A 24,053-nucleotide genomic window follows, 5' to 3' on the forward strand; every position below is an offset into this window, starting at 1 on the left:
CCCGCCTAGAAAGGAGATGATAAAGACTACCTGATCAATACAAAAAAAATAAAGTGAAAAAATATCATAAGGAATAGGAAGTACGGAACTATGCATGAGAGGACTTTACTTTCTGCCGCTCCTGTCGCCATATATACTTAATCTTATATGAGTTGATGACAGCTATGTCTATTAACCAGTTCCAGAGAGGCCATCAAGTGTTGAGGTTATGGCTATAAGCATGTAGGGGAGAAGCTACTACAAGCACTATTATGGAAGACCATATGATGATATGAAGAAGACTTGATTCTTAATTCTATATCGAAGTAAGAAGATGAGGTTATAAGCTTATGGGAGCAAGGGAGTCAACGCGTAATTGATGACGATAACATTGATTGACCAAATTGAGTTAGAGCAGTTCCTCATGATTTCCAACATCAAGTACGATACGTCCGTTGATGGGTCTCATATGCAGCACGGTGTTGATTTGCAATATCCACACCACCCATATACTGGTTATAGTCATCAATAAAGCGTAGAATCTCCATTTTCTTCTGGTGTGAGTCTCCAAAGGCAGGGCGTATAATAGCGGCATTGGTACTTGTCTTTGAAGGTCGCCGTCGCTCTTGCTCAATAAGATCTGACGATTGATCTACTGTATGGACAGTAGACAGAGCCAGTACAATATTATTGTCTTGCCATCCAAGGCATAGGACCTGTCAAACCTCCATTGCACATAGTATATTATACAGAATATAGGCGGCATAGTCTTTGAGGCTTCTCGATTGTGGTGGAAGATCGCGACCGGCCGCCTTTACACGAGTAGTTCTATAGGCTCCTATCTCCATGCCGCGTAGAGTATGGAACAATGAGATACTTGTGAAATAGTTGTCTCGATAGAGCGTATATTTAGCTGTGCTCCGTGGCAGCCGCTTTATTAATTGAAGAACCATAGATCCAGTCATTGTAAGGTCTTTATGTCAAGGAGGCCTGCTGTATGGCTCGACGGAGTAAATGTCTAAATATAACCATGATCTGCAAGCGCGAATATCTTATAGCCCTGGGAGATCAGTTTATTAGGCACTTTATATATATGAGAAGATCGTCCAAAGCTCCGAACCATTAATTTGTCAATTGAGATGTTTGATGAGGGCCAGAAGTATGTCTCAGAGGCATCTCGAAGCGCAGTAAGAACTGGCTCAACTTTATGCCACCAGACCTTTCCTAAGAACTCTGGATCACAGGATGTCTGCTCCTCTTGAGGCGTATGTTCAATGGAAAGGTGCTTATTCGGCCAGTCGCCATAGAGCTCCATACGAGAGATATAGAGATATCTCTTGAGTTGCTGTAAACGGCAAAGACTCATATAATTTGGCACTGTATGGAGCGGGCCTTTCTTAATATCCGTATTCCAATAGGCCTCAGTATTTGGCTCTTTATGCAGCCCCATATAGATAAGAACCCCCATAAATACCTTCAATTCTTCAACAATAGTATTATGCCATGGCCGCTGCCGTTCTTTAGGGTTTCCCATCCACTTCTAACTAGCATAGGTATTAGTATTCCATATAGTCGTCTCCCATAAGGATTGCGGGAAGAATAGCGAGAAGATCTCATAAGCGCTGTCTCCATTTACCGAATCAGGCAATTTTGCAATAGGAGGCCGCAAAAGAGGCATCTTGAGGGGTTCAAATTTGATAGTCTTGATGTTAGGGAATTGAGAAAGGAGATCGGCCGCTGCCTACCTTTTTGTACGAATTTGAGATGCGGATTCAGCTACTTGTGAAGCAGAAAGGTCAGCATCTTGTAGACATAGAATATCAGGCCTTACATCATCGATTTGAGAGAAAAATTGGGGTTCTTTCTGTGACGAATCCATAGCGCTTTTGTATGCATATCTTAGGACATAAATGATAGATACTTAGCCGCTAATGGATCTAGTCGTCTAGTCGCTGTATTTGCTCAAAACAGATTAGCCATTTAGTGGCGATAGGACTTTTAGCATCTAGATATCTTCTTTCATTGTCAAAGTCTTTACTCAGCAGCTTAATAATATCTTCTTCTTGCTCCTCCAGAAGTGACAGATAATCAGCCAATGTTAGTCCATTTTTATTAATATAGGCTGCTGCTTAGGCAATAGCTAATAGAAGAAAAGTGAGTTACTTTAGTAAGTTAATAGTCACCTGATAGTTGTTTAGAAGATCCTTGTCAATTAGAGCATTTTTAATTTGAGTAGCTGTCTCCTCATCGGTTTTAGAGATTCTGGTCACATTCTGAGATACAAGCTTAACAGCGAGTTTCCTCTTCTATATTGTGAAAATGATATATCCCTAGCTGCTCTGAGGAAGGTTTAGAGCTAGTGACATATTACTGTCTTAAGCTATCTTTATTTAGATGTTAATATCATCAGCATTGTTGAAGACTAGCAGCCACCGGCCTATGCTTTCTTGGCTTAGGTGATGTTATATAAGCTTCTTTATATTTTGCTTTCTCTATTCCTAATATTCTTAACTGCTGGCTAATGTCTAAGTGTGAGAATTAGCGCCCATAACAGTCACATGTGTTCCGCTTGAGATACGGCAGCATATTCACGGTGAAACCCCGATGAAACAGGGGAAGGAGGCGTGGAGGAGACAGCTATATAGAAGTCCTCCGTGACGACTGACTTTCTGAAAGATAGCAATCCATTTCTCTATGAAATCCACATACTACTTTCTGTTCCATTCATCAAGTCTACTCATCTTGTCGTTTTGATGGCGTATCGCCTACTGAATGACAGCTTAGTCGTAACATCACCACCATGCTCCTTACACTAAGTATGCTGGCTAAATGGTTTCAACATTTGTTGCTAATATCCAGAAAACTAAGCAGCCTAGATGTTTATGTCTAACTTAATAGGCTAGCTCAAGAGCAACCTGTGTCTTTCTTACACCCTCAAGACTAGTAATTGCAATCTTTTTAAGGTGATCTTAACTGAAAATTTTATTTTCAAGATTGTTAAGTAGAGATTTATAGCCCATAAATTGTGGATTTCTCTCAAAAAGAATAGTCTAGTAAGCTTTTATTAATACTTCTGCCATTCCTCTGTCTTTTAAGGGTAACCTACTACAGTCTTCAATTTTCTATCTATCTTATGCATGAAGGCTTCTTAGATGGATGCTAGACAACTGGTGTGAGCATCGAGGACAGATAAAGTGAGGATGGGGTGAGGATAGGGTGAGAATAAACGAAGCCGGGTGAGCAAATCACCTCAAGAGGGTGAGTTGATCACCTGACTCACCCTGCTCACCCCGTTAAAGCGGCAGTGTCCAGGTGAGGCAAGAGCGAGCTGCTCGTAGATTTTTGCACGATATTTTGACCTGCCTAGGTAGGTATTAGTTGGAATCCCAAATTAGAAACTTTCAACTGATTCCTTTTCCTTAATCTGGGGCTTATGCAGATCATTGCAGATTCATGCGCAACTTGTTAGTATATCACTATACCTTAAAGCAAGTCACCAGGTCATGATTCGAGACACGCCTGTTCATAGGCTATTGCACGCGGTTCTCGCCAAGATGCCGGTCCATGAATGTCATCTCTTGCGTGAGAAGGCTCCGGAGGCATCCCACCAGCGGCCTGTCAGCAGCGGTGATTGGCAATTGCACTGCTGTAGGCGCCAGACGGGAGCGTCGTACAGTAGCGCGCTGTGACAAGTTGAGGCAGGTGCAGCTTCTGCGGCCGCTGGCCAACGACCTGACCTCGTCCAACGCCCGCTCTCCATCCTCATTTGTTCCCCCGCAGCCTCGACAAGACGATGTGGTGATCTCCCCCTCCACTCGAGCATGAACCGTCGGCACTGGAACTGCTGTCCATGTCCGCGAAAGTCACGACTGCCCGGCCGGACGCTCGCAGACCACAGACTTGAATGCCAAGTTCGCTCGGAGACATGGCCACGCCCTATCAGATCGATCCTGGCAATCCAACCCCTGCTAGTCTTCTATCATGAAGAATCCCACATCACGGGTGGGAAGCTAAGTTAGTGCTGGAGGCTGTTGCAAAGAATAGAAACTCGCCTCTTGTTTTTCTTTCCTTGTCTTCAAACGTGATGAAAACCCATCCCTTCACCCATTTGAGAACTCGAAACCAATGACCTGTCCTGCCATTGCATCTGGCCCGTTGAACCTGACTCGAGTGCTTTCTACATCACCTATCACATGCCGCGACGGCGGTAATGGAGACTTGGTAAGAGTGATGGCGCCTCGTCTCTGGATACGGGAACCAATATGAATAGGTGCGCTGGTTCCTTGTTTTCTTCTCTCTCTGGCTTTGGGGCAGTCCGACGCAGAAGAAAATAATTACTAGCATTACTGACTGTTGGGCGTGTCGATAGCTGGGTGGCTTCAAGTAATAATCCTGCCGCTGGTGGACAGTCGCCAGCGTTGTCGTCGACGAGTCCTAATCTTACCGCGGGCCTGTCATCGACGCCTGTCGGCTCTGCACACCAGCTTCCGGTGCGCCGTCGACAAAATGTTGTCCAGCCGCCAGCCTTGACAACATCCTTGCAACCCTACGGCTTTGGTGTCGGAGTCGGGAGTGCGTATACTTCAACTCCCACCACCTCGCTTTCCAGCCCGTTCTCGCAGTCCCAGTCTCCCTATCTGCCTTCTCCTGGAGGCGCAGCCAGAGGCTCATCCCCGATGGCTCTGAGACTGTCTTCCTCCTCTTCATATAATGCTCCCTACAACCCTCAAGAATGGGGACCTGTAGGTGGTGGCAGTTCACCCCAGCTCGGACTAGTCGCCTATGGTCAATCGAACAATGGAGCCCGTCTGATGCAGCCTCCGCTCCCGCCGCGGCCTTCAGGTCTGTGACTGACGTCTTCTAAGTGTATTATGGATTCATTATTCTGCAACATGTCAGAAAAAAAAAACACATGATGAGATAGAACGTGTAAGATGGAGCACACCGATCTAACATCCTGACTATAGATTCCCCGTCATCACCACCTCCGCCATATTCACCCCCTAATCAGCGCCAACCATTGCAACACAGTGCGCCGAATCAGACAAGCTCATCGTCAGAAACAGCGTCCCTTGCAGCGCCATCTCCTCAGTATGGCGGCCCTCCCAGTACGGCGGCTGGGTTTTCTCCAGATGGACCCGCTCTGGGATATCGACACCCGATGCCGCGTTCTCGACCACTCTCGATGGTGCAGTTGGGCGATGCTAGCGCTAACTGGCAGTCCTCATTTCTTCCTCCTCCGCCGCCTCCGCCCCCAGGAGGTCCAGGTTCCCATTCCTCTTCGCGGAGCGAAGCTGACAGACATGGTGTCTCATTGCAACCTACCAGTGCTCCTCGCCAGTCATCCCCCTCCGTATATCACCAGTCCGAGAACATTCATCAGAACGATATGCCCTTACGTCCTCCATCTTCCAAGAGGGCAGCGTCGACGGGGGCTATACACAGTGGTAGCTCTTCGAGGGCAACAAGCACGTCACATAGCCGGTCACCGCCCAGACGGAGTTGGGAGCCAGGAATGCCCCTGCCCCCGCCTCCTCCAGGGCCCCCTCCGGCCACCAGATCGCAAAGCGTGAGTGGTCAGCCAGAGGCATCCTCAAGGCTTGTTGCACATCCTGTTCCCTTATCACAGGGTCGGCCGCCTCCAGTCCTGGGTATAGGATTGGACCGCATTCCACCAACGCCGGCTGGCTGGGTGGATGAGGACACACGACAGGATCCTCCAACGAGAGACAAGGCATCTCTCCACGTCGATACGGCCGTGCTGTCCAGTAGCTCACACTCGGTAACCGAGACGCAGTCTCAATTGTCGGGCGACTCTTCTTCCGCTACCCATAAGCCTGCGAGTACTGGGCTCTTTCGTAGTCCGGCGATTAGAGACACCGGTATCAAAGGTATACGCGAGAGACGAGTTGAAAGCAGACATAAGAGACACCATGCCTCTGAGGATCTCAGCGCTGCTTCTGCAAGCAGTAATCCGTGGGCAGATGCATTGGAGCAGGTGACCCCGTCGAATCTCGTTCTTGCTGCAGCCGAAGGAACCGGAGACAACACGAGCAATCGTCGTCGTGTGCCTAAGCCTTCTCCACTGAGTACTCGCAGTGTCGCGTCGGATGATCCGCTGGACACGGGTCGATCCAGAACCTCTTCTGGGCTCTTTTCCAATCGATCGTCGTTTTCCACTCCCAGGCCCGATCCCCAAGCTGTGTTTTCTCGTCATGAAATCGCGCAGACGCCGCCTTTTTCTCCGGGCAGGGAGCAACGTTCCCCAGCCTTCGCAAAGGAAGGGTCGCATGGTGTTCCTCCAAAGGCTCTTCCAACGCCTCCGCCCCAGTTTACCCAGGACCTGAGATCTCCATCCCACTCGGCGGCCAAGCAAGGAGAGGGTCGCCCGGTATCTCATCTTCTTCATCTGCCTATTGACCCGGTACCGATCCCGGCTCCCCTCTCACCGCGACGCATCCCGACGCAACAGCTCTCGTCTTCCGATTCTGTTATCAGACGGGACGCCGATTTTTCGCGCAAAGCCTTGCAGAGATATCAGGAACTACTCGAGAAGGAAGAATCTGCCTCGAGCGAGGCGGAATCGTTGAAGCTTTTTGCAGAATTTATCATCTCTGAGTCGAGCATCCGGCGTCAATGGTATTCCGATGCATTCGATGCCAACTCTTTAGATGTTGAAGAAGTGGGCAAGAGGCTCTTTCAGCTTCCAGTGAAACCACCGGTTCAGCCTGAGCGTAGTAGTATCGATACTTCGCTCGGATCTCTGACTCATTCTTTGAGCGGCGACAGCAGTGCTGGGGTCGTAGCACCTCCACGCCCTGATTCGGCCTGGTGGAACAGCTATCAGCCTTGCCTCTCTCCAATTGCAAGCATCAGTATTGACAATGACGAGATGAGTTCTCGAGGCCGTCCCCCCAGTCGTTGGTGGGAGTCCAAAACCGGGTCTAGCAGCGAGGGCGGCGAACGCAGGGTGCAACGGTCGAAGCGGGAATCAAAGTACATGGGAGTCCCCCGTGAGTTGCGCGAGGCCATGCAACGGGGATACAATGAAACTCTGCTGGAAGCAGAGGAAGAAAATCACCTCGGAGCCTCCAATTCTCAAGCTGTCCGCTATGGACCAAATGAGTATCCGCCCGAAAAAGTTGGCTGGCACGAGGCAGAGTCAGAGCCTCACCAGTCGATGGGTGCGACCCTAGGATCCCCGGACCGTTCTTTGCAAGCGCAGAAGTTGGATATCTCCAGGCTCATCACTCTTCCACCACCATATCCGCGGCACTATCCTGCCGTGAACAACAGTCATCCAGACCTGATCACCTATCGGACGACCGTCCGATCCATCAGTGATCTCTCCGAGATCAGGGCGACGAGACGTCGGCACCAGGTTCACATAGAGCAGCTGCAGCAGGACCATCAAGCCAAGATTCAAGAAGGTCGTCGACAGTTCAAATCCAACATCCAGCAGCAGATCGAGCAAGGCGGCATCACATTCGCTGAAGCCGCTGAGGCCGAAGCTGCCCTTGGAGTTGAGGAGAAACGACTAGAAAAGGAATTGGTGCAAGCTGAATTCGATTCTTATCAGGAAACAGTTCTGAAACCAATGCACGCCATCCTGACTGATCGGATTAAAAGGGCAACTGAGTGCATCGATGAGCTTAGCAACAAGCTCGTCGACGCCGCGCGGCACGACACGCCGGATCAAACCCAAGAGGAAGGCGATGAAGAGCCGGAATTACTAGAGAAGCTCACACAACTGAAGTGGCTTTTCGAGGCGCGCGAGCAGCTTTATCGGGAGATTTACGAGCTTCTCAGTGAGAGTAACGAGAAGTACCGGGCCGTCGTCACGCTGCCATATAAGCAGAGCAAGAATGAGGACAAAATCCGGGAGACGGATGCCTTCTTCATCAAGGACGCGATGAATCGCCGTGTTCAGTACGAGGCGGACGCTCTTGCTCGACTCGAGACATTTATGGATGTGGTGGAGGAAAACGTCAAACGAGGAGTCGAAATGCATCTCTCGGCGTTTTGGGACATCGCGCCATCTCTCCTGACTTTGGTGCAGCAGATTCCGGAGAACCTTGAAGGCTTTCAGATCCAGATTCCGGCTCGCGAATACGAGGAGAATCCCAGTTATCACCAGTTCCCTCTCCAGTACTTATACTCGCTCCTCACGCATGCGGAAAAATCGACCTACCAGTTTATCGAATCACAAACGAACCTGCTCTGCCTTCTCCACGAAGTTAAATCCGCTGTCATGAGCGCGAACTGCAAATTGATGGAGGCGCAGCGTATCCGCCACGGCGAGCCTGAAGAAGTGGTCCGGCGAGAGATGCGAGAGTCGCGTGCCCAAGAAGAGCGCGAGCTCACGGCCGATCTGAAAGATCGCGTAGCAACGGTGGAAGGGCAGTGGACGGAGGCTCTGGGAAGCCAGATCCAAGCCCTCAGGGAGCGGGTAAAGAGCCAGCTTCTTGCTGAGGGCGGCTGGGAGGAGATGGAGCAGCTGGTGGAATGAAACGTATATATGGTATACATATACATGGTGTTTTACGATACAATCGTTGTTTTACGACTACGTAGAGATACCCACTGTCGTTATCTGATCTGAATGATATGATTGATTTGCATGGCATTCCTTTACAACTTGGGAGGTACAAAAGAGGGAAGAGGGGTACAAACGGTAAATGAATCGAGGGAAAAAAAAAAGCCATGCTCATCAACCTCCAACTGGCTCTGTCATATAAACTCGTAGAATCTGGGATCGCCGTACCTGACGATCAGATATCACGTGACTGTATCATGGCCGCCTCCGCCGCCTTCTAGAGCTTTCCTTCCGGCTCTCCAACACTCTCGTTCGTTTGGTCGGCTGGGAAGATAACTTCCCCCCCCATCCCCCACCAGCATCACAACAGGATCTACTCTTTCTTGTATTTCTCAATCCTTGGCGACTGGAGTGAGCTTTCTTGACCTTCCCTTCATACGTACTCGCGTTCTTTTTGGCGTGACTGTAAGTGATGACCAACTCTTTTTTTTAATTATTCCCTTCAAATATTGAAAGTTTCCTTGGACTTGTTGCCGATATGGCGCTGTCTTGCGATGGAAGCTTTCAAGATATTTTTGTTCGACCAATTCGCTTCCATTTTATATGATGAGTTCTATAGCTGGCACCAGTCCGAGAAAGACTTGTACTCTGTTTGCTGCGGACTTGCTGCAGACGGTCACTCTTAGTGGCCTGAAGCTCTGACTTCTTCAGTTTCACTTCTTTATTGCCTTCAACAATTGGATCTGCTTACATCCTACCGAGCTTGTGTTTGCTAACTTTGTGCGCGTAAAACAGAGGGATAGCTTTTTGCACTGGAAATCGGTCGAGTCCTTTCGTCTTGTCGAGCGTCGGCCTGTGCAGCGGGTACACAGGATTTTTGCCCTCGTTGTTCATAACTTATTCTTTTAATACCTGTTAATCGGTTTTATACTGCACGAGAAGAACGAGTCACAATGGTCCTCCACAACCCGAACAACTGGCACTGGGTGAACAAGGATGTTTCGGCATGGACCAGGGAGTACCTGCAGGAGAAATTGTCTACAATCTCCGCTGAAGAGGATAGCGTCTCAGCGAAGATCGAGAGTGTGCTGAGCATGGACGGCGATGTCGACGTCAGCCAGCGCAAGGGCAAGGTTATCACACTTTTTGATGTGAAACTGCAATTAGAATACGAAGGTATATTGTTCTCCGTAGTCCATGACAGACACTATGAAGAAGCCATGCTGATAATTCTCTAGGCAAGACCAAGGATGGCGAGTCGGTGAGCGGTACCATCACCATTCCCGAGGTGGCACACGACACCGATCCAGAGGAGTATGTCGTATGTTCCCTTTTTATCTATCCAGAGGTTTTTTTCTACGATCGGACAGGCCTGCTTACACACGACTTTTCTATGGACGAATAGTTTGAGATCGATGCCTACTCCGACAAGGAGTCCAAGAAGCCCGTGAAAGACCTTGTTCGTTCGAAGATTGTGCCACAGATACGGGAAGAGCTGGCGAAACTCGGTCCGTCTTTGATCGCGGAGCATGCTAAGGATATTCAGCACGCGCCCGGTGAAAACCCATCCAGCGGATTCGCGACCCCGACGTACCATCCGCAGAAGCCAAAGGCTTCAGCCGAACCAAAGCCTACTCAGACCACTACAACAACAACTACGACTGGCAAGGTCTCCGTCAACACGACGACTGTGACCGCGGCGGATGAGTTCCGCACGACGGCAGAGGAGATGTACACGACCTTCACGGACCCTCAGCGCCTTGCGGCCTTCACGCGCGGCCCGCCTCGCCAGTTTGACGGAGCCCATGTTGGCGGCAAGTTCTCCATCTTTGACGGCAATGTCACTGGCGAGTATGTCACGCTGGAGCCGCCGAAGCGCATTGTGCAGAAGTGGCGCCTTGCGCAATGGCCCGAAGGCCATTTCAGCACGCAGGAGATCATCTTCGACCAGAACGACGTGGACCGCGTCACCACGATGCGGGTTACCTGGACTGGGGTGCCGGTTGGCCAGGAGGAAGTTGTCCAGCGTAACTGGGACGGATACTATGTTCGCAGTATCAAACAGACTTTCGGGTATGCATCAGCATCAGCAGCATCTATTCCTTCTTCTTCTTCTTCTTCTTCTTCTTCTTCTTCTTCTTCTTCTTCTTCTTCAAATTCAAAACCCAAAACTCCTTCCCTTGCTTCGTCGGATTCTTCCATTTCTTCTTCTCGTCAGTCACACGCTTTTCCATGGACACGAGTGCTGACGTTTTTCCTTCTCCTTCTTCTCGCTGTAGGTTTGGAACGATACTCTGATCAACTCGTCCCACTCAAAGTTTTTATAAACAGTCTTCATCAGTAGTCATTGCTCAACGGGATTAAAAATAAGAAAGGAGAGAGAGAGAGAGAGGCGTCTCTTACTTATCTTCTTTGGGAACGAGTCAACGCGCTTCCCCTCCCCCCTTCCACTACGACAACAAACAATGATACAAATAAATACAATACATCTTGCGACAAGAAAACAAAAGATCTCTCTTTTTGTGAAGATTTCTTTTTGATTTTTTGCCGCCTGGATTGGATGAACTGACAGACCGAGCCAGTCGGTCCGTCAGGTCGACCTCTGTCGCTTGTCTCTGTACGCTTTCTTCTACGATGAAATGATAGAAAAGATAAAAAGATAAATCAATAAACAGATAAATAAATAAAAGATAAAGATAAAAGATAAATTTAAGATAACGAAGAATGAATAAAGAAAGAAAGAAAGAAAGAATGTAAACGTACAGTACAATATAGACAAATACAGACAAAGTACATGTACATAGTAACTATTATTCGTCATCGCCCTTTTCCTTTTTTTTTTTCTTTTTCCTTTCGATTTTTTAATTTATCTACTTACTGCGTACCTAGCAACAGAGATGTTGCCCTTCACCTCGATCTAAAACATATATTATTCAATGATAATAAGGCCTCTGACTTGTTTATATATGATTTTATCCGGATTCTACTCTCCAGTCATGGGGTAATTCCCAACTGGAGCGCGTTAGACTGAAGTCAACTTCAGATTCAGGTAAATAACTTGACGTTACAGGCTTGCGGAGGGCCGAAGGTCCGGAGCATCTACATGTAAGGCTTAGGGGGTGTGAAGCCTATAAGAAACCCCTATAAAGCCTATACTACTAGTAGGTTATTTTATAAGCTTTTACCTATAATAAAAGTTTTACAGTCACCTGACTTTGTTACCCCCTCCAAGCCGCCCGAAGGGAGCGAGGGGTTCAAGGCTTGTATGATTGTATCCAGATTATAATACTCAACACTCATGGGGCAGTAGTGGTGCAGTTAGGTCATTTCATTCATCCATTCATTTTATTTCCTTTTCCTATCCTATAACTTCTCTACCCACGTAGTTTTCATAACAACTTTTCCTTTTGAAAGTAAAAAAACAAGTCAGATTTTTCTATGAGTATAAACTTTCTTTTTGAGTACGTCACATTTTTTTTAGAGAGTCTTCTCGATCAGCTCGATGCCGTATTCCTCCTTGAGAGTCTTGATGAGTGGCGCGCAGATGTCCATTGTCATGGGGGCGAGGATACCCTATTGTATCGTCTCAGTTAGCTTTTTTTTTATTTCCGGGGGACGAGCTTTATAGAAAAAAAAAAGGAGGAGGATCTCACCTTCTCGCTGATAGTCCCATCCAGAACCATCTTCACGGCTACACCACACGGCACACCGACCAACTTGGCCATGGCAGAGTAGCCGTTCGGGTCACCGTACTCGCACAGCGTGCTGGTCCTCGTCTCGCGGGAGCCGTCCTTGTTCTCAATCTCGAACTTGTGCTGCAGCATGACCATGTCCCGCTCCCCGGGGCCGTACTGCATCTTCTGTTCGAGCCTGGCGCAGAGCGTGTCGAGCGGGTTGCCGCGCGGCGTGATGGGGTCCTCGGAGAAGAGACCGATCCAGCGCAGAGCAGCCAGGGTGCGGTCGCGCTCCTCGTTGTCCGCAAAGGCCGTCTTGGACGAAATTGCCCAGAAGAGGTCAGTCTCCTTCTCAGAGGTCGCGCCCAGAATCTTCTTCGTCGCCTCCCTCCACGGGATCGGCGTCTTCAGGAAGTCCTGCTCAGCATCGCTCAGGAAGCCGATGTCCACCAGGACACGGATCATCTGCGGGAATCCCTGGTAGCGGAGCGTGCCGCGGATGACAGTCTGCGCCTCCGGGATCTGGTACCGCTCCCGGAACGGAGTCGAGTCCCGGTTCGGATAGGCAACAAACGCGAAGCCCGGGTAGATGAAGTACGGCTTGGCCGTGCCCATGAGCTCGGTGCCAGGCACGCTGATGACCTCGCCGTTCTGGTAGAATTTGGCGTCGTTGCGCAGAGCCAGCAGCACGCCCCGGCTGGACCAGGAGAACTTGTAGCCCAGAGGGTTGTCGGAGTCTTCCGGAGCGGGAAGGCCACCGCAGTAGGAGAGGAAGGAAATGATCTTGCCTCCTGCGTTGTGGACCTAGGAATTGATCAGCAACCATAAATGCCATTGCCCCACAGGTTGACAAGCATACCTCCGTGATCGTCTTGACGGCATACAGGTGGTCAATGCCCTACGGATATCAAACCAGTCGTTAGAATCCGGATAATATGCACGGCACGGCTTTTGTGACGACTCACCGGGTCCAATCCGATCTCATTCATCACTGTAATACCAGCCTTCTTGCAGTCTTCCTCGAGCTCCTTCATCGCCGGGGAGACGTACGACGTCGTGACGACATTCTTTTTGGTCCGAATGGCAGCCTTGATGACCTGGGCATGGTAGGTGTATGGGATCAGGGAGATAACCAGGTCGACCTGCTCGAGCGCCTTGTCGAGTGCGGCAGCATCGTTCACGTCGAGGGAAATGGCCTTGGTGTTCTTGAAACCCTCGGCCAGCTTCTTTGCGCTCTCAAGAGTTCGGCAGGCTATATGTGTGTGCAATCAATCCCTTGGAGGTTAGTGTTGCATATCATCAATTCGTCTTGTCCTATGCCTTCTTGATCACCAGGACGGCCAATCTGCAACATTGACCAAATTGGACGGCTACATACCAACAGTGACCTCCACATCAGCCTTCGTCAGAACCTCGACCGTGGGCTTGGCGACTGCAATTCGAATCAATTGTGAGCAAGCGACTCTTCAGTATAATAATAATGCGGGGCAGTAGCAACCCCGCGATTGTAGAAAAGTTGCGAAAAGCTTCTCAGGCATCCTTACCGAAGCCGGAACCCAAAAGGAGAACCTTGGAACCAGCAATTTGCTTAACCATCTTGGCAGAAGTTTTGCTTGAAAGAGAAATATGACTCAATTGGAAATGCTGCTTTTTTTTTGTCGCTCGAGAGGGAGAATGCTCCGATAAGCGGAGACATAGATCCCAAGTGGGATGAGTCATCGATCATGTGACAAAGGCAACTATGTGGAGAGCACCAATGAGGAAAGAGTGGAAACCTGGGAGTAAGCATAGATGGAGAAGAATATTAAATAAATAAACGAGAAATGGCTAATAGCTTGGACGGATCGTATATATATGGATGCTCTCTCAATGACATTAAGTCTAACATAAGAAAGGGAAAAAAAAAAGGTGACACGCCAGATTGAAACCATGCAACTCCGTATCCCATGCTCTAAATGTCGGTCAGCGGGTTGTAAACAAAAGAATTCTATGTGCCCTTCACTGTAGCGCTAGCTCGAAGAGAGGAGACATTGATATCTTCCCTGTTCCACTCATCCGACTCACTGTCGGTGTCTCCTCCCGTTGCAATGCTTTTATTCTTCTTCGACTTGGTGATTCTTCTTTGCCATCTCCATACCACAGGCAGGAAGTGCCACAGATCGAACTCGGGCCAGAGTACATCCAAGAATACAATTTCCGTGTTCTCATGACACTGCCAGAGCATAAAGTCGCTCAGGCGCTCCACACCAGAGGTTCGGATAAGAAGGTCCAGAGGTGGATTATCATAGGTGAACATATGATCGGTGAGGGTCTGGGGAGTGATTGTCTCCGGCGATAGAAATACGGGATTCTCGGGATCAGCCGGTCTTACCAGAGGTGAATCTTTGACAGACGTCTCCTCCGGATGACCAGCCAGATGAAGTGTGGTAGACGAAGAGAAGGATGATGGTGACTCGTACACGGTGTTCTCAGGACGATCGCCACCTTCCTCATCTGGTGAGGATAAATCAGAGGCGGACTCGGAATCACTGTTCTGCTCTTGGGCCTTGTTATTAAGGGCCTGTGCCCGAATGTTGGACGCGATATGTGACTCTGAGAACGGGCTCCGAAGAGCGTTAGACCGCGAGGCCCCCAGCGGCTTGCTGTAGTCGATTACTGTGTTCCGAATTGCCGTGGTAATCTCGTCTCTCGAAGTGTAAGGACAGCAAATATTCAAAATCCGGTCGCCATTCCGGCTTGTCAGTTCAACCGCGCGATCCACCGCCGCGGCCACATCGGGCTTGAGCAGTTCTTTTCGACCCAAGACGCGCACACTAGCACCGTAGCGATCTAGGATGTCCCCGTGCTGCGCCAATTGAGAGAGTTTCACTTTGGCCATATCCATTAGGGCGTCGACCTCGAACTTCGACCGATGGAAATTCTCGATGCTGAATGCGTAGATGGTCACCACCTTCACGCCACTCTTATAGCAAACCTCCAGTATCTGCCCTCATAATTATTAGCACTTGACAGTCAAAATTCAACTCCTAATCCGTGACGACAGGTGGAGCTTTAAGAAAGTGTTGCTTTCGCCACCCAGCCGTTTGCCCAGCAGAAAACCGAATTCGGGAAAATGCATACCCTTGCTAATGCCTCGAATCCCAAATTATGCCCTTCGACGGTCTCTATGCCATGACTCCGTGCAAAGCGCCTGTTCCCATCCATAACAAACGCGACATGCTGCGGGATAGGGCCCTGCTTAAGAGCTCCAATCAACAGTTCCCGGAGAGTAGACATGATGAACTCGACAGGCGGCGACGCGGCGATCCATTTTCGGAGATGTGACAGGTGCATCGATGTCGCCATTTTGGTCTAATGGCAAAGAAAATGTGACTATAGCCGCCCAAAACCCAATTTGCGAAGAGAGCGCGTGTGAAAAGAAAAGAGCGACGTGGCCGCTCACAGTTTCGGGCCCGGAGGGAGTTTCGTACGTGGTAGAAGGACTCGTAGAAAATGCAGGCCAGCAGCACTATGTTCTATCAGGTTGGGGAAAGAAAATGCCGTACTCCAGAAGTTCTGACGAATCGAATAGATTGAGACAAAATGGCAGCTCCAAGCAAGAATAAGACCGATCCCCTTGAATTAAACGAGCTGCGCGTAGTGTCGAGTTGTAGACAAGAAATTGAAATTAATGACGAAAAAAAAATGAGCCAACGTAGGTTCCCCACAGGAAATGAAGCTTTTTTTTTCTTACCCCAAGGTACCGTTGGTGATCTGGGCCTGGAGGTGGATGATGTATCCGCTCGCTACGGAGTTTCCGGCGTACGTGTACTTTCCGCTCCCTTTCCGAGGCAGCAGCCTCCATAGATCGCCTCAGCCATGCCTCCTCGTGTCTTAGTCTTACTCAACCAATGCAAGTGACCCTCAACAGTTCCACCATCAATCTTACGTGGGTGCCAAGCATTGCGGAGAGACAGATGTTTCAAAGCAACAGTTGGTTGAATCAACCTCTTAGCTCCAGTTTCGACCACGAACATTCCTCCTAGTTGTGTTTTGTACAGTGTTCCAACTACATGGACAGGCACTTAATTTCTGTGCTTCCTGGTAAATCTCCAGTCACTTGAAACAAGAACAACCCAGAAGAACAGTTAAATGATAAGGGTTAATTAAGGGGTATAATTCCATAATACACAGAGGTATCTCAAACTATATACAGTCTCAAAGCCCATACACGGTAAAAAGGGAATAAAACGGAAACCGCTCAACTCCTCAAACCAATACCGATTACAAAACAAATGTCCGGATTCCCTTGTTCCGGGTAACACGAAAGGCCAAATTGCAGCCCCGTTAGTTACTGGTCCTTCTTTCCTTCCTCAATTGGAGGTGTCCTGGAGCCGGTACTCGACAGCTCCCAGGTCACGTCCTCGCTGCGTCTTCGTCGCTCCTGGGCACGCTCTCTCATCGCGCCACGGATCCTTTTAGTGACTTCGTCAAAACTCTCTTTGGAATTTAGCTGGCTAAAGGCTTTCAACGGAAGTCCAGCGGAGCCAGGGAGGCCGCCCGCCGAACTGCTCCGGCTCCGGCTTCGACTCCGGCTCGACGGTCGCGTCGAGAAGAAGCCAATATTCGCCTCATGAAAGGATTCATTCGGTGGAAGTGGTTCCTGGGTTTTGAAGCCGCCGTGACCATGACTTGTGGTAATCAGTCTAGGCTTTGCTTCGCCGTTTACCTTGTCACCCTCTCCGTCATCCGTCTCACGGAAAGGATCTGCAACAATGCGAGTTGCATCAAAGTCGGGGAATAGCTCTGGACCGAGAGTGTTGATGACTTCGGTAACCTCACGCGAGAGCTCTGCACGGCGCTCTCGTAGCTTCACAAGGGTGTTGGCTGAGGAAGGGTTCAGTGACAGAATAAGAGGCCTGAGAGACTTGAGAATATCCATGCCGATTTCGCCAATTCGGAGGGCTGCAAAGGTGATGGAAGGAAATAGGACCATGCCCAGCAAGACCACCATCCATAACGGGACCCACTCAGGGACATATCCCTGAATGCGGTTGTGATACGTCCAATATGTAAAGACGATTGTATAGAACGCATAGAGGGCCGGTGCGAATGCTAGAGCTACAAGTAGTTTCCACGTCGCCATGACGTCGCGGCCTTGCAACTTGACCGTGGAGGCAGCCAAGGCCTCCTGAGACTTCTTCTTCGAAATCACCTTGGTGGCGACGAAGACGGGTGCAAAGAGAAGAAGGCCCGGCAACGTTCCGATGGCCAGAGCCATGAGTTTAGACAGCCGATAGATCAAAGTAAACACCACTTGCAAGATCGAAAATTTGGCGTACTCCACTTGGTGATCACGGATGCCAAGAAGACGAAGTTGCCTGTTGTAGTCCGCGACGGAATTCTTTAGTTTCACGATTCTCGGATCGTCCTTGAAGTGTGTATATCCCTTGACCAGGCGCCGGTTGAGCTCGACAACCATCGGAAGCGGGAGCTTCTTTCCTTTCGTATTGTACAAACGGCGTGCCGCTTGAATGACCTGCAAGCTATGTTAACAAGCGCCCCTGTGCAAAGGGCAAGAAGGAGGGGGGAGAGGGAAACCAACCATGAGTGTTTCATAGTCAGGACCATTCACAGTAACAGCCAGAAGGGCATGGTAGATGGTGTCCAGTAACGCTCCGACTGCCTCCCGTCTCTCACCACGCTTATACTGCTCGACTAGCTCCTTAGGGACTTCAATGGGGTTCCCAAACTCGACAACTGCCCTGGAACGGAACTTGTGAGCATGGAAGTAGTTCATTCCACAAGGCACAATCTTTAAGCCGGAATCCGGGTTCTCCGCTAAGGAACCAAGAGCCATGATTGCCACGCCAGCTGTAGGGTTTCGAAAATCAGCAAAGGAAGAGTTAATAAACGAGATCAAGGACAATGCCATACCTTTCAGGGGAAGCAATTCCGGACGGTCATGACTGCCACCCTCGGGAAAGATACCGATACAACCACCCGTACTGAGTCTCCCGAAGACCGCTTTATACACTGCTGATTGATCCACGTGAGGGGCATACTTGAACTTGGAGCCCTTGAAATCACTGAGATTCTGCTCGGAAACATCGCCGGTGAACTTGCCATCATCCGTGATATCCGTCCTCCCTGTCAGCTGATAGAGCGCATCTCTAGCCTTGAAAGGTTTCTTGAGAATAAGCTCTTCGGGGCCGCGAATTTCAGCGATGGTGGCGCTATGTGAAGTGCCATTGATTGTCGGCAAGGCTATAGTGCCTTCAGGCTCAAATCCGTCAAACTTAGTACCGACTCCACGCAGAAGTGTGGGCTGGTTGACTGGGTCGGGAAGGTAGATGGTGCCTTCCCCAGGCTTCATATTATCCATTGCTCTCGCAACAGGTACCGCTCCTATGCCCCTCGCCAGCAGTCCAATGAATTTCCGGCGGAAGGATTTCTCCGCAATAAGCCATGAAATGCGACGACGGGCTTCGTTGCGGATCACACGCATAAGAATTAGTGAGTCAACAAACTAGAGCGGAGGTCTTGATCAGCCAGTGCCCGACTAAAAGGAGGGGTGATGTTTCTCGCGCATCAGCAGTGATAGTGGTATTCTCTTACCTGGTTTGCGTGAGGCGCAGCTACAATGATCAACGGGCCTCTTCTGGGCACCTTCCACGATCCACGCGGATGCACCTCCCGGAAGAAAAGATCCACCAGAACAGAGAACGTCCAGAGGACGAGGTCGTACAACCACCCGATCAGGGGTGGAATATATGTTTGCTTCGCCATTTGGAGATTGACTTGTCAAGAATTCTGCGATACAGCGCGACTTCCGCCTTGCAGGCGGCGCACTTTCAACACAGGTAATATTGTCGGTGCTTTCAATTGGTGATTTCAATTCCAGACGAAAAGGCAAGTAGCGATACAGCCGGGGCTGGGCAACACGGGAGGCAGCTTGGACGGGTTGCACGAGGCATTAGATCTCAGTTCTGAAACAGCGCGCAGCACGTAATCAGCTTGGTTCACGTTCCGTCGCGGGACTGGGGTAATGACGTTTCTTGTGTGCACTTACCCAGGAAGCAAGTAACAAGGCCGTGGACAGGTTAATATCGACTATTGGCCCATGAGAAAAACACGAGCGTTGTTGATGAGAGGAATTTCGGACAGAGTAAAAAAAAAAGTGGCAGATCAGCTAGAATAACTAGAGTGGAGGGGGCTGCCGCCTATCCGCGCGCGATTGCGACACTTCTAGAATTCCGGGTCCGGGCAGGCAGAAATTTCCTAAAGCGGGCCTTACACGGTCCTCATCCCAGGTCAGCAGCAATCTAACATCCTCTGTCCGGCAATTGGGGGACAAACAGAAGGCACGACGGTATAGTTGTGCAGGACGACATCACAACTGGATTTGACGTAAGATGCGATGAAATTGTTGGGGATTACAACTGTTGGTATGATGCGACGCCAGCAAGATAGCAAGCACAGCTGTGATGGGCTAGCTGGACTGGGTCAGACCTTGGAGGTTATGCCTATCATCATCCTCCGGACTCCATCCAGTCTCCGGTCTCCAGACTCCAGACCCCAATCCGGATCGTCCAGAGCTCCATCTGGAGACTGGCATTGCACCGGACATTTCGGGCACGATGGGGCTAGCACCCAGCCATCTTGTTGGGAAAACTTTTATAAAGTTGGGCCCTACACCCTGTCATGCGGGGAAGATCTGTAAGGAAACCGAGTCAACCAATGATTTGGCCATTGCAGACAACGCTCAATGGCGAGGTAACTTAATGCTGATTTGATCTGTTAAATGACCATCAGTCCCATGGCCTGGATGGATCTACGTGAAATGTCCTGTCACGCATGAGGCTATCAGCCTTTTACGGAGTGCTATTCCCAGACAACCAGAAAGGTCATATCTTGATCTAACTCTGCTATCTCTCTTCGTCTCAATGCCTTGCTGGTTATCTAGATCGATGCGCCGCATCCATTCCACAAGATAGCAATGGCATATGAGCCAGTGAAGTGGGTGTTTCAGTTTTTACCAGTGTAATGACACAATATTGGTTAATTATGTGGCTGGAAACTGAACAGGGTTAGGGAATCTTAGGAGACAAAAGCTCTGCAGTGGCTCAGAAAGGCATTCCAGTTATTGCTTTGCTGGTTGAATCTGTATAATGGCAACAGATCATCTCGATAACTGGTCACTTTTGCTACGGTGTCAATGGGAGAGGTTCTCTCTTTGAGAGGCTATTATTAGTTGCTACCAAGACAACCAGTATATATTTTTGGGAAGTATTTTATTATTATCAGGTAAAACACCCTGTGATATAAAGCCTAAGCACGTAGCAATTACTAGAGGTAGTACTCCGTATAAGCCTAGCATATCCCTCAGCAGTTAGGATCTGGCCATCTAACTAAACCTTAAGATTGATCATTCATCAAGTACCTATCTACGGGCCCTGGCCTGGTCTTTCTAGTCTCTCTTTGTTTACTCCCCTGTCGCTGGCCATTATGACTCATCGTGATTGCCAACATACTTCCTTCCATCTTTGTACAGTACAAGAAACAGTGTCACTGATAGTTGCAGCAGCTAGAATACTAACATCCACACTATAATTGATGAGGACTGGTAAGCAGGGAGAGAATATTTTCTGACTCATAAGGGTTGATTGGTCAGTGATACTCTTGCTAAAGAAGACAGACCTTGGTAAGATGGTTGATATCTCAGGATCACAAGCAATGCTAGAAATAGAAGAATATCTCATACCCTCTGAAAGTCAACCTGTCAGTCCTCGACCAATAGAAAAAATAAGAATGAAAGCCATTGATTGGAGCCTAATATGAAGGCATTCTTGTCGCTAACTGCGGGCTATATCCAAGTGTGGGGGAGGTTGCAACAAGGATGTGCCACGGTTCCTGACGACAAATGAACCCCACGTTGAGACCCGCCAACGTTAATCGATCAATCAGTCCATCCATCCCTTGCTCGCCATCCATTCTGTGAGCTCCACTCAGCGCAGTCTATAAGACTCTCCAGTCGACTTGAATCCTATTTCTGCTTAGTCTTGCCTTGTCCTGATGATTATTGCCGCCGTTGCCGCCCTGATCTCAGTCCCTCGCGATTTTCGGCGGCTTTCTAGTACTGACCATCGGCTTCTCGACTCTATTCCCCGCGGTCCCGCAAGCAATCAATAAGGCATCTGTGCCCTGCTTGTTTCTTCCTGCCCACTTGCTTCTGTTTCCGAGTAATCGACAAGAGAGCTAGAGTTGGCTTACAGTTGGCTCCTTGGCCACTAAGGCTCACGGACCCTTGTGTCTCTTCGCCCCTCCCTTCCCCCCGCCCCGCGGCGCCGAACGAAGACCATTTGGGCTGAAGTCGAGAGACAGCCTTCTCTTCGCGCCTGTCTCGCATCCCGTCCGGTCCATACGTTGTGATTCGTGCAACACCCCCGGTTGCGTCTGCAATTTGTATGCTCTCCACAATCGAGGTCGAATCAGAGAGCGTCCGGCAAAGCTAGAAAGCCTGCAGAACAGTCGCTCTAAGTCACGAGTCACCACGGTTTTTGCGCAGAGCGCCAGGTGATCCACTCTGACTGCTTTCTGATATTGACTGCTCGATTCAAGCCTCTTGCTGTCTAGCCCCGTTTCAACGCCACGTTGAGCTGTCGTGGGCCTATTTGGTTTCAAGATGTCCATAAAGTGCGTGCCTGTTCCTCCCCTGCAGATCCCCGATTGCACCAGGACACGATTCTTTCACGACAAACGTGTCAGATCATCTCCTCCATTGCTTCATTGTTTTCTCGTGTTAGGAACATGGGAGAGAAAAGAAGGAAGTATTCTGTACTGACTAAGATTCGTTCTTTCCCGAACAGCTGGGTGATGCTCTCTGAGACGGAGGGCTTCGTCCGTCTTCCCAACGAGCATCTCATCTACACATCTCCACCGCGCACGAGCTTGTCGTTAAAACCGCCCAGTTCATATTCCGGAAAGGAATCATTTTCCATACATAGCAGTTCAGGCTGCATATATCTCACAAACCAACGAGTGAGGCTCCTGGCAATCTCTCCTTCAGAGTTGTGGTGTGGACAGCAGTTACTGACCCCTCTCCCTGCTCCTAGATTGTCTATCTTCCCTCTCAGCCAAATGACCAACTCCAGTCGTTCACGGCTCCCCTCCTCAACATCCATGATAGCCATGTTTCCGCTCCTTTCTTTGGTCCCAATGTATGGACGGCGATCGTCCAGCCAGTATCCGGCGGCGGAATTCCACCATCACTACCGGTTGTCGAGCTTAAAGTGACTTTTAAAGAAGGAGGTGCATTTGACTTTCATTCAAATTTCGAGCGAATCAAGGATCGTCTGCAACAGGCTGTCGAGCATGCTAGGGAGAGTGGCTTGATAAGTGGAAATGATTCTCAACCGCTAGCCGGGGCAGTCGATTTCAGCAATGTTCATCTGGATGAACTACCAGCCTACGAAGGCCCCAGTGACGATCCTCCAATTCCAGCGTACCCGGGGAACTCTCACGATACAGACATAGGGGTTCCCCCGGCCGACGCTTCGAAGCCACCACCTCCATTCGGCGAAGAAAGGGAGGGAGCACCATTCGAACCTCCTACGGAACCACCTCCTGGATATGAAGAAGTTCAACAGCAGAGTGTGGCCCACGAGCTAGAAAACCAATTGCGCCGAGGTAGCTAGCATGTGCTATGAGCGACGGATAACTTGGGTCTCATGAAAGGCGTCCAACTTTTTTTTCCCTGCACATATGACGATTTGGTCCATCAATGGAGATTATTCCTGTAATTTTTCTACATGTGAATTACGCGATCCGGTTAGTTTTCCCGCTTTCGGGTTAGCGTCCGCTCGCCGCCTAGAATTTCCACGGCCTCCCGACTCGCGACTATATAAGCCAGCTCCTCTTGCCCATTTATCGCTCTCCCTCTATCGTTCGCATTTTCCTCTGCTTTGTCCTCTCGTTTCTCACCTGAGCTGCGCCCCTGGCTCTTCCCAGTCATACGCATGATTGCGTCAGTGCTCCCTTTCCCCCTCTCATCCCTGCACGGCTTTGCTGAACCATCAACTGCGCCGCCATTCAATCAGCATCGTGATTCGAATAGTTTTCGTTCCTCCCCCACATCTCACCTCGCCTTACTGTCTCATGTGATTCTATGATGGTCTAGGCATCTGGCGCACTAGTTTTCACTTGGCTGCAGCCAGGTCTGGCTGTATAGCGGCCAGTGGCTGCTGCAGGACGCGCCATCTAATGTTGCATTTCCTAATCGTTGGGAGTCGGACCATGATGCTTCTGGCCTCGTTTCCTACCCCTGCGAATCTTCAGCCTCCACCTTCTTCTGCCTTGCTGGTCACCGCCCTTTTTGCTCAGGATGCTCGTTTTCTGGATATGTGATTTGACTCGCGTTACATGCTCTGCCACCCAGTTTTCCTACATTTTCCTAACTAACACGTTGAGGCTTTGCTCCGAGCGGCCATGGACCATGCCTGGCGAATGCTCGGAAAGGATTTCTCGACTATGTTCCGCTACGGAACGTCCGGAGATTGTGATGGGGAATAGGAGACGTCATAGTTACCTGCGCCCAAGGGGCTGGGCGTCTATGGTGAAGCGCCGCAGCTAGATGTTGCCGTTATGCCCATACCCGGGAGAGTCTCTTTGCCAATGGGAAAAATGCCTCACCATTGGTCATAAGTCCTCCTGGCAGTACTCGAGAGGCGTTATGTGTTCCTTGGTGCCCTTTGTGTGTCCCCAATTCGCCATGTGTTGGCCTGGAGCGGTTGCTGGATTGATGCTATACCTAATAAGATGCCATGGGTGCGCAATTGGCTGGGTGGCGGTAATGGAATTGCATGTCTGTTCAGGCTGCAGCAAAG

General features: G+C 49.7%; 6 protein-coding genes across 6 annotated transcripts; 3 read left to right on the top strand and 3 right to left on the bottom strand.

The window, feature by feature from the left end:
* Positions 1-4,241: 4,241 nt before the first annotated feature.
* VTN77DRAFT_6114 (uncharacterized protein) lies at positions 4,242-8,488 on the top strand (the record flags this gene model as incomplete). Its single annotated transcript, XM_069422357.1, has 3 exons — positions 4,242-4,249; positions 4,349-4,821; positions 4,947-8,488. The coding sequence occupies 3 exons, from the start codon at positions 4,242-4,244 to the stop codon at positions 8,486-8,488; spliced, it is 4,023 nt and encodes a 1,340-aa protein (XP_069276369.1).
* A 980-nt stretch (positions 8,489-9,468) lies between these two features.
* Positions 9,469-10,813, top strand: VTN77DRAFT_6115 (uncharacterized protein; the record flags this gene model as incomplete). Its single annotated transcript, XM_069422358.1, has 4 exons — positions 9,469-9,691; positions 9,754-9,836; positions 9,921-10,588; positions 10,795-10,813. The coding sequence occupies 4 exons, from the start codon at positions 9,469-9,471 to the stop codon at positions 10,811-10,813; spliced, it is 993 nt and encodes a 330-aa protein (XP_069276370.1).
* A 1,179-nt stretch (positions 10,814-11,992) lies between these two features.
* On the bottom strand, positions 11,993-13,785 carry VTN77DRAFT_6116 (uncharacterized protein; the record flags this gene model as incomplete). Its single annotated transcript, XM_069422359.1, has 6 exons — positions 11,993-12,088; positions 12,169-12,993; positions 13,049-13,087; positions 13,155-13,441; positions 13,568-13,621; positions 13,734-13,785. 6 exons carry the CDS (start codon positions 13,783-13,785, stop codon positions 11,993-11,995), a joined length of 1,353 nt encoding a protein of 450 aa, XP_069276371.1.
* Positions 13,786-14,176: 391 nt separating this feature from the next.
* VTN77DRAFT_6117 (uncharacterized protein) lies at positions 14,177-15,534 on the bottom strand (the record flags this gene model as incomplete). Its single annotated transcript, XM_069422360.1, has 2 exons — positions 14,177-15,172; positions 15,310-15,534. 2 exons carry the CDS (start codon positions 15,532-15,534, stop codon positions 14,177-14,179), a joined length of 1,221 nt encoding a protein of 406 aa, XP_069276372.1.
* Positions 15,535-16,519: 985 nt separating this feature from the next.
* VTN77DRAFT_6118 (uncharacterized protein) lies at positions 16,520-18,957 on the bottom strand (the record flags this gene model as incomplete). Its single annotated transcript, XM_069422361.1, has 4 exons — positions 16,520-17,707; positions 17,774-18,042; positions 18,106-18,697; positions 18,787-18,957. 4 exons carry the CDS (start codon positions 18,955-18,957, stop codon positions 16,520-16,522), a joined length of 2,220 nt encoding a protein of 739 aa, XP_069276373.1.
* A 2,896-nt stretch (positions 18,958-21,853) lies between these two features.
* VTN77DRAFT_6119 (uncharacterized protein) lies at positions 21,854-22,865 on the top strand (the record flags this gene model as incomplete). The annotated part of the gene is made up of 3 exons (XM_069422362.1): positions 21,854-21,864; positions 22,038-22,209; positions 22,284-22,865. The coding sequence occupies 3 exons, from the start codon at positions 21,854-21,856 to the stop codon at positions 22,863-22,865; spliced, it is 765 nt and encodes a 254-aa protein (XP_069276374.1).
* Positions 22,866-24,053: the final 1,188 nt, after the last annotated feature.

This window comes from Rasamsonia byssochlamydoides, assembly GCF_041956645.1.
Source record: "Rasamsonia byssochlamydoides strain NRRL 3658 unplaced genomic scaffold VTN77scaffold_46, whole genome shotgun sequence".
In the NCBI taxonomy this organism is placed as follows: domain Eukaryota; kingdom Fungi; phylum Ascomycota; class Eurotiomycetes; order Eurotiales; family Trichocomaceae; genus Rasamsonia; species Rasamsonia byssochlamydoides.